General features: G+C 41.5%; 1 protein-coding gene across 4 annotated transcripts in view; it reads right to left on the bottom strand.

Annotated features, from left to right (window-relative positions):
• The window catches only part of glceb (glucuronic acid epimerase b), a 47,238-nt gene that overhangs the window by 4,178 nt on the left and 32,539 nt on the right, over positions 1-10,521 (bottom strand). For 2 of the 4 annotated variants that reach the window (XM_067495833.1, XM_067495832.1), the window contains 2 exons: positions 9,865-10,110; positions 9-301 (listed from right to left, as the gene is read on the bottom strand). In XM_067495833.1, the coding sequence (XP_067351934.1) occupies positions 9-301; positions 9,865-10,110 (539 nt within the window). The other 2 variants (XR_010913715.1, XM_067495834.1) reach the window with 2 other exon arrangements.

Raw genomic sequence — 10,521 nt, 5'->3', positions numbered from 1 at the left:
AGTATCACCTTTGTGGCCTTTACAGCCTTAGTGTTGGACAGTCCAACGCCCTTCCTGAGGTCGGTGAGCAAGTCTCGGGTCAGAGTGCTCCAGGTGCTTCTTGGCCCAATGCCGTAGGTAATTTCACGGTCTTTAAAGGCAATAAGCTGCATGTTGGTCACATAGTGAATAGTGAAGGGTGGGCCCTTTTCTGTGGTCTCTAGGATCACTGAAATGCTGCTGTTGGATATTAACTTGATGTCCAGGCTGAGGATGAAGTCTTTGGAGTTACCCAGCTGGAGAGACACACCTTCTGATGACTCTGTGGTAGGTGAGAACAGGGGTGTGGGAGGGTACAGAAGATTGTGTGTCAAGTAAATTTGGTCAGAACAAAAATTAACTTAATTTAAGATTGTCTGATAAGGGTGTCTGTGTTACCATACTCTACTACAACACTCATACCACTTATAGTTTGTTTGTACGATAGCTTGTCTTTTTACTTATGTGTCTAAGTTTCATTTGCAGTCATTTTCCCAAATCAATGACAGCCAGACAACTGCAAAAACAATCTGCAGTTAAAAACCCGACTATTTTTCATTACAGGGGCTGTGTGTTGTTATTACCTGTATGTCTTCCTGTGTGTATAGAGTAAAGTCTCTCACACACACACAGACTAACCTCTCATGGGATGTACAGTGTCACTGTGCACTGAGCTTAATCAGGAGGACAGAAGGGAGGGAAGACAAAAACAGTAGCTGTAACATGAAATAAAGGAGTGAAAGTAGAAGTCGATGCACTATAGCAACTTTTAGATTTGAATCTCACATCTGTTCTAAGACAAACTCCGATGATATTTAACACTGCCACCTGTCCTCTTACACAAATTCAGCTATGTGCCAGTTTAGTGTGGGCACTTCAGTTGCTGTTCTGAATTCATTTCAACACCCTAAAGCAATAACAGGTTCTTGAATGATCTCTCCTTTGACCTTGTTACTTCATCTAAACAGCAAGAAAACCTGCTCCAATCAAGGCTTCCCAAAGGATGAATGCAGGAAATGAGTAGGAGTCAAGAAAAAGAGGGTAATGGCCTGAGAGCAGAGAGAGTGAAAATGAGCCAATAGTGAGGAGACAATTGAGAACTGGAGAAAGAGGGAGACAGATCTCCCATGACATAAGATGAGAATGCAAAAGACGACGAGGCAGACTCAGACACAAAGACAGTCGATCAGGAGGAGAATGAAGGAGAGAGCCCGCCTGGCAGGGGCCTCTGGATGACTACCGCTCTTTAATGCACTCATAAATCCATTACTTAAGGCAATGCAGAAAGTAAGTGGATTTGTACTCTGGCCCTGTGATTACTCTGCCATCAATAAAGGATGGGCTGGGAATTTAGACGAGATTCCACCTCCTCTGCTATGCTCTCTGGCTGTTTAGCATTAAGGCAGCGAACAGAGGTGACAAGCAGCTATAAATATGGCACGATAAACTTTGTTTGTATTCAGGAAAGACCATGTGAGAGAAACCTGAAAACCTGAATGGTATGTATGGCATTAGTAAGAAGAAGTAAATCCAAGTGACAAGACAGCAGTCGACACGTGTGATCACTGATCCTCATTCTCTGGACACATACATAAGCTCAGTTCTTAATGAATAATCTTACAACATGGAATCAAAGTTAAATATCGCTTCTCTGACAATGTAAAACATACAATGTTATCTACATCCATCTAAATTTAATTCAAAAATCGCATTGTGCACATTGGACACCCTCTTCAAATCAGTGTTAATTTGACAGCTGACAGCTGTCAAAGTAAAGCTGTCATTTTCCCCATTCCTCTTTGCAAAACTGCTCACGTTCTTTGATCACTTGGGGAATGTGAGTTTATTTCCTGTCACAAATCCTTTAAATGACTAAAATGTGGGCTCTTGACGTTTAAAGTCTTAATCACAAAGTTTATAAGAAAACATCTAATTGCACTTTTGACACTATTTATGTTTAGCACTTAAATATATTTACAACCAGTAATTGGGTGACTGACATCTTTGTATTTGTGATACAGTAGCATATCAAGGAGTGTTGCAATATTACAATGCCCTTAGCTTAAACCCAGTAATCATGGGTGTCACCAAATAACCCAGGAATCAAGTCTTGTAGCTTTTTTGTTTGTCAGATTCAAAACAGCTAAATTTAATCTACTTAAAAGCTCCAAGTTTGGTGAAACCATTTCACCATGTCCATGCATAGTTATTTCTAACAGGGCCCAGTTTGCAGAAGCAGCATTTCTGGAACAGAAACTGGAATAACATGATGGAAATGTCTACAGAGCACAAGAGGGGGCTGTGGGGTGATAAGTGGGTGGAAATGAGTAAATAGTGGTGACTGACTGAAATCTAGGGATAGACAGGGAAGACAGCTAAGGGAGGAGTGATGATGAGAAAGTTATGGAAAAAGAAAGGCAGGACGAGTGACAAGCCGAACAGAGACGGGATAAAAGGTGTAGAGCAGTGAAATGACAAGAAATTGTTGATGAGAGGTTGAAAGAAGAAGGAGGAGAAAATTACAGTAGAGACACCAGCTCAACAGAAGACAGAGAGAAATAGTGCTCTGGAAATATCAGCAGGAGATCAGACGACAATAGACAACTCACAGTCAGCATTGAGGTAAAAGATTTTGACTTCTCCCTGTTCCAAAAATAATTCTGTCAACTACCTTGTGGCCTCAAGATGGGCTAGTAAAACTAGGCCAGATTTCCAAAATCATATATATTAGACAGTCACATTTTATGGATAGTTTGGATATTTCAATCCCTGAGAAATATGCATATTATATATATATATATATATATATATATATATATATATATATATATATATATATATATATATATATATATATATATATATGAAGTCAAATATTAACATTTATTAATATTAATATATTAATATTTTCACTGCATTTAGTCCTGGTCCAAGCCTGGCAGAAATTGGGGAGGGTTGCGTCAAGAAACTACACTCTGTAAATTGTGATTTTTGTTTAAAACATTTTTTTTTGAAATCTGAATTTAGCTAACCTGTCAATTAATCAATCAATTCATTAATTACAATTAAAACCTTCAGTTTCTTTTTTTATGTTCATGATGCACACACAAACTACACAGACTTTGTTAGGCAGGAACAGAGTGTCCTCAGTACCATATGAGCAGAGTTGAAATGGTGCCATCTTATAATCAGATTTATTACATGTCAAGAAACTGCACTTTTTAAAGGCCTGTTGTTCACACACTTAAGGAGAAATAAAAAGATAATGGAAACTATTCTGTCCTCACTAGTGTGGAGAGTTGCGTCTAGCTTGACAGATAGCTAACAGGTCCTTTCAGTAAACACTCAGCAGGTAGTTTTTGAGTTTTGAACTTTACTGAAGAAAGCACTGTGAAACTGCAATACAAAATAAATACGTGTTACAAAAGGTTTCATTTATACATACATGCAAAGTCATTAAAAGATATGAATTAAGCTGATTACAAATCAGAACGTATAACAGAAGTGCACTAAGCGGGTAACGTTAACGAAATTAGCCCGATGCTAACATACATGGAAAAGCCCATAGACATGCTACGCAATTAGCATCGTGACGTTTTATCGAACTAACAAATAAATTACAAACTAAACCATCTTAAGAGATACATATGATACGAGTGTTAACTTTAACATACTCGGTACTTACAGACATATGTTCTTTAGGGACTGATGGAAAAGTTAGAAAGACAATTGTCTGCTCACTGCTGAACTAATCTTTTGAACTTCCGGGTTCACAGTCAACTACGGTAAGCCAGATAAGACAAAACACGCAACCCATTCTCTACATATGAGTGGCAGCACACTCCCCGTCTGGTATAATTTTATACCACTATGTACCTTTAATCAATAACACACATTCTGAGATGGGTCTTATGTACACCCTTGGTGTACCTCCCTTGACCACCCTTACTTCCACCTTCTGGACTCTATTGTCTTGTCCAGGAAAAGTATTCACAATTAGTCCAACGGGCCATTCATTTCTTTTAGCCTGGCTGTCTTTCAGAAGTACAACATCCCCTATCTCCAGGTTAGGTCCGACTGCCTGCCATTTCCTCCTTGGCTGAAGTGTGGCAAGGTATTCCTGACGCCATCATTTCCAAAATGAATTAGCAAGGCATTGTACTTGCTTCCATTGTTTTCTATGGAACTTTCAATGAGGATCTGATTTTCTGGATGAGTTTGGCTACTCCGTGGATAAGAAGCCTCCATCTGGAGAAGCGTTTAAACCTGTGTGATCCAAGCTGTGTGGTCCCAACTTTTGTAGTGAATGTTGTAATCAGTGGACGTAGCTCAACATCTGAGGCTGGTTCAACAAGCTCAAATGAGTCTGGCTGAGGTGGTGCATCTTCACTGACTTTCTTTAAAAAGTCTGGCCCAGTCAACCAGCTGGTACTGCAAAGAAGAGAGACTGGCACCGGTCGTGTACCATGATCTGCAGGGTTGTGTTGTGTGTTAACAAAGTACCACTGTGTTGGATTAGTTGACTTCCTGATGCGTGCTACTCTGTTGGCAACATACACATAGAACCTTCGACTAGTGTTGTTTATGTAACCTAAAACAACTTTGCTGTCAGTGTAGTATTTTACTTCATGGATTTCAATATCAAGTTCTTCCAGCAGTGTGTCAGCCAACTCAACTGCAAGCACGGCAGCGCATAGCTCTAGACGTGGGACAGTATGAGGCTGACGTGGAGCTAATTTGGACTTCCCCATGCAGAATCCTACATGAACTTGTCCCTCCTCATCAAAAGCCCTGAGGTAGGCCACAGCAGATACTGCTAGTGTAGAAGCATCTGCAAAGACACACAGCTCTCTCCGTAGTGTAGTATGCAGAGACGTGTGAATGTACTGCCTTGGAATCTGGAGCTTCTCGAGGTCTACTAATGAGGTTTGCCATGCTCTCCACTGTGTTTCTTTGTCAGATGGTAATGGTGCATCCCAATCACAGTTTTCAGAACACAGTTCTCTGATTAGAGCCTTGCCTTGCATAGTGATAGGTGCTGCAAATCCCAAAGGATCATATAAGCTGTTGACAGTTGAAAGAACGCCCCTTCTTGTGAATGGCTTTTCTTCTCGGGAGACAAGGAAGGTGAAGCTGTCCTTTTGCAAATTCCAGTTGAGCCCTAAACTCCGCTGCAGAGGTAAAGGGTCTGCACCTAGGTCAAGGTCTTTTAGCTCCTTAGCCCATTCCTGTGAGGGGAATGCCTTCATTACCTCGGGACTGTTGGAAGCTATTTTGTGGAGACAAATGTTTGAGTCTGCTAACATCTGTCTTGTTTCGTTCAGAACACGAATGGCTTCAGCATCACTGGAGAATGAGGTTAATCCATCATCAACATAAAAGTTTCTTAGGACAAACTGTTTTGCCTCCTTACTATATTCATCTTGTCTTTCCAGAGCAGCTCTTTTTAGGCCGTATATAGCAATGGCAGGAGAAGGGCTGTTGCCGAACACATGAACTGTCATGCGGTACTCTCTGATGGGTTTTTCAGGATCATTATCTTCAAACCATAAGAAACGCAAAAAGTCCCGGTGATCCTCACGAACAGTGAAACAATAGAACATCTGTTGTATGTCTGCTGTTACAGCGACTGGTTCCTTGCGAAAACGAATGAGGACCCCAAGAAGCGTATTGTTCAAATCTGGGCCACTCAGTAGAACACTGTTCAGGGAGATGCCCTCATGGGTAGCACTTGAGTCAAATACTACACGTATCTGACCTGGTTTGCGAGGATGATAAACACCAAAGATTGGTAAATACCAACACTCTTTTTCCTTGTTGAGTGGTGGAGCTGGTTCTGCATGACCTAAATCAAAGATTTTCTTCATGAATGCGAAGAAATGTTGGTTCATTTCTGGTCTTTTGTTGAGCATACGGCACAGTGTTGTGAAACGCTTCACTGCTTGGTCTCGATTGTTTGGGAGTCGGTGTCTTGGTGACCTGAAGGGTAAAGGGGCTGTCCAGCTGTTTGCCTCATTCACAAACATCTCCTTGTCCAGAATATCCAGAAAGACTTTCTCGTCCACAGAGATGGTAGGTATATCATCATGCGGTGTTCTCCTGAACAATTCCTCGCCAAGGCTATCAGTTTCATCAGATTTAATAATGTCGGTAATGTTAAGAGTACGAGTGTACAATGCTGGTGTATTTACCTCTTCTTTAACGTGTAGACCGTTATTACAGGGTTCAAAGAGAGATGTACGGCCATTGTTCAACACACAGGTCTTGTACACGTTGACATTAGCTGGCACATGAGCTCCTCCTAGACTGACTTCTCCTATTATTACCCAGCCAAGATCAAGGCGCTGGGCATATGGGGCGTTGTGCGGCCCGTTACAGTGTTCTCTGACTTTGTGGACTCTTAATACGTCTCTGCCGAGCAAGATAAGGATAGCTGCATTTTCATCAATAGCTGGTATCTTGTCTGCTACCTGTTTGAGATGAGCATAGTGTCCAGCAACTTCGGGTGTTGGGATTTCTGACCTATCATCTGGTAACATATCGCACTCAATCAATGTGGGTAGAGGAATACTGACTTTGCCATCTAATGACTCCACAATAAAATTGTTAGCTCGCCTCCCTGCGGTCTTCACAACTCCTGAACAGGTTTTCAACGTATACACAGCTGCATCTGTCTTGATGCCAAAAAGCTCAAAGAATTCAGTCTTTGCCAGGGACTTATTACTCTGCTCATCAAAAACCACATAGGTTTTGACAGACTTTTCTTTCTGCCCAGATGGGTATATTTTGACCAGACAGATCTTGGCACAGGATCTTGAACTTTTTACACTTCCGCAAACATCAGTGCATTTTGAGATCACTGCTGGAGAGAGGTTTTCTGCATGCTCCCCGCCCTGAATCTCTAGGGCTGCGGAGATCTCTGATTTCCATGGTGCTGGCCCTGGATGTAAAGCTGTTAGATGCTGACGGCTGTTGCACTCTCTGCACTGTACATTCTCATTGCAATTTTTGGCCATGTGGTTAGTAGAGGAACAGCATTTATAGCAGATGTTCTTTTCTTTGAGAAAGGTTTTCCTCTCATCTAACGATTTGCTTCTGAAGCCATGACATTTCCTTAAGGGATGTGGTTTGTTGTGCAGTGGACATTGTTTGTCAGGATCCATCACACTTTTGTCTGAGTTGTTGTAGTTTGCATCAGAACTCGTTGAGACTTCTGTTTTTCTGACAGACACTGAAGCTCTAAAATTAGACTTATAGGGTTTTTCCATTCTGGGTGGATTCATACCACCAGTGAGTAATGGTGTGAAGCTTGGATCATTGAGAGTCTTAGCTTGGTTACACACAAATTTCACAAAAACAGAGAATGGTGGGTAAGCAGAATGGTGTTCATCTTTGTAGCGTGCTGCAAAAGAGATCCATCTCTCATGTAGGTGATGTGGGAGTTTCTGAACTATAGGATTGATGCCCCGAGATGTGTCCAGGTAATTAAGACCAGGTAAGAATCCATCCGTACGAGCTGCATCGAGTTCCATTAAGATGTCTCCTAGGTCCCCAAGTCTGTGATTTTCTCTGGTTGTGATCTTTGGAAATTCATCTACCTTATTTAGAAGGGCATTTTCTATTGCTTCTGGTGACCCATAGCATTCTTGTAGTCTTTGCCACACCATGCTGACCCCTGATGATGCGTTGTGAATACACACCGCCCTTATCCTCTTTGCTTGCTCAGAAGATTTGGGTCCCAGCCATTTACAGAGAAGATCAAGCTCTTCCCTTGGTGTCAAATTCAAATCTTCAGTGGAACTGAGAAAAGATGTCTTCCAGGCCCAGTAATTCTCTGGCTTATCATCAAATGTTAGTAGTCCAGAACTTACCAACTCTCGACGTATTAAATACTTGGCTAAGTCAATTGTAGCAGATGAATTGGTCTCATTAGTTCTGGGTGTTGGTTGTGGAGGTGACTGTCTGGGGTGAAAGTCTGCATTGTATGGTAGTGGTTTGTACTCACAAGTAGATGGACTTCTGTGATATTGATGCAGGTTGGTGTTCCTGGATAAGCTTTGTGCTTGTGGAATATTAGGAGAGTTAGGAACGTTGTGGTTGGATGCATGCAACACTGGTAACTCACCAGAGTTGTATTCTCTGATCTCCTTTGACTGTGTGTTATCCTTCCTCACGTCGTACATTGTGCTTTCACCATTGTCCATCTGAATCTGATGCGAAGGGTATATTAAGGGATGTGCTAACTTAGTAGCTTGGTGAACGTCAGCCATTGAGCCAGTGGTTGCGTCCCTAGCATCGTCCTTTTTTATGTTTTGATAATCCACGTCTTCGAAGTCGTATTTAGCAGCTGCTTCCAGTACTTCAGCTTCTGCGATAGCTGCTGCTGCTGCTCTTTCTAGCCGCAGTGCGTGTAAGTTGGCATTAAGTTCTGCTGTCTTCCTGGTAGCTTCTGCTGTAGCCTTTTGTTTTTCTTCTTCTATATAAGCTTGGGTTTTAATTAAGTCAGCTTCTTTTTGAGCAAATGATGCTTGTGTTCGTGCAGATTCTGCTTTAGCACGTGCCTGCGCTGCTATTAAACTAGCTGAGGTACGTTGACTGGAACGTGAGGTGCTTGAGCACTGTGATCGTGTTTCCAGCATTTCTTCCGTGTCATCCATATTGGCAAATAGTTACTGGATGCTGCTATACTTGTCTAAGAATGTTGTTTTTCTGTGTTAACTCTTCTTAGGCTGCCCGTAGACGGATGTCTTTTCACTATTCTGTCCTCACTAGTGTGGAGAGTTGCGTCTAGCTTGACAGATAGCTAACAGGTCCCTTCAGTAAACACTCAGCAGGTAGCTTTTGAGTTTTGAACTTTACTGAAGAAAGCACTGTGAAACTGCAATACAAAATAAATACGTGTTACAAAAGGTTTCATTTATACATACATGCAAAGTCATTAAAAGATATGAATTAAGCTGATTACAAATCAGAAGGTATAACAGAAGTGCACTAAGCGGGTAACGTTAACGAAATTAGCCCGATGCTAACATACATGGAAAAGCCCATAGACATGCTACGCAATTAGCATCGTGACGTTTTATCGAACTAACAAATAAATTACAAACTAAACCATCTTAAGAGATACATATGATACGAGTGTTAACTTTAACATAATCGGTACTTACAGACATATGTTCTTTAGGGACTGATGGAAAAGTTAGAAAGAAAATTGTCTGCTCACTGCTGAACTAATCTTTTGAACTTCCGGGTTCACAGTCAACTACGGTAAGCCAGATAAGACAAAACACGCAACCCATTCTCTACATATGAGTGGCAGCACAGAAACTATAAAAAAGTTTTTCACATTTCAGAAGTTCTTCCTCACTAAATACCTCTTCATGTGTCACTGAAGAAACTCACGACTTTGTTGGTACGTCTGAACTAAAAAGGAACAAACACTTCACCACCTTTCATTAAAGCCCTTATGTGTACAATAGGCTCCAAATACAGACAGACCTTTGATCAACGGCAGAATTAAAAATGATTGTCTACTGATTTTATTGCTCTTTTAAAGAAGAGATGACTAAACAGTAATCTTCACAATGGATTAATAATGTGACTACATCAACAAAACAGGACGAAATGTGTGATGTTGTGTCTGCTTATTCTTTAATTGTCATATTTTATCAGAATCGGTAGGGGGGGGCACTGTCAACTCACACAGCCTGCCAACATTGTGGCAGTGACTCATTGTAGACTATCATTCTGTCCTGTAGTTGCATATCGAGCCTCCTGCAGCCACAGCTAACAGGAGTTAAGCTGCTTGCCCTGAAGCCATCTGGGCTCAGAGGAAGGCTCACGTACCTGGAGCACTGAACTGACGTACGGAGGTCACTCGGGCATTGTCGTAGACACGGCTCAGACCGCAACCTTTCGGCACACTCCACGGTGCTGTGCTGGCCCGGCTGTCTCTCTCTTCGGCCGTATCGTAGACCTCCACGTGGGGAGGGCGCTCAGTCAGGTTTTTGCTGTAATGGCTCAAACCGTACTGGGCAATCTGAATAGCGTAGAAGTAGCCCTGAGGGCCCCACTGGGTGGAAAGAGGCACACCTGGGAGGAAAAGAGCAAAAAAGAGCAAACAGATAAATGTGTACATTCACCTCTTTACATGCAACCAGAAATTGCAATTTAATGCTGCTCAACTTTTTCTGGGTGATCTTACACAGTCAGCTTGGTTTTTCTGTAAAGGTTTTTCTTTTAAAACTCCCCTCCAGTCATACATTTAGAAATATAAACTTACTTTGTTTAGAATATTAAATCATGTCTTATACTGTATGGTTTTTCCACAGAAAAAGTCAATTTAACTTTTTATTTAAAAACAAAACACATCAACTATTTTTTTATAAACGCTGACACCATCAAACCTGCATATCACACGTCTTTAAGTTGTTCAAACTGGGATTAGCTACTTTTGGGAGGAAGCCAGAGAAAGTTTCCCATTAGTGTTGAACTTTTAGTACT

This window comes from Channa argus, chromosome 2 (genome assembly GCF_033026475.1).
Source record: "Channa argus isolate prfri chromosome 2, Channa argus male v1.0, whole genome shotgun sequence".
Lineage (NCBI taxonomy): Eukaryota > Metazoa > Chordata > Actinopteri > Anabantiformes > Channidae > Channa > Channa argus.
This window is presented reverse-complemented; position numbering and strand designations above follow the sequence as displayed.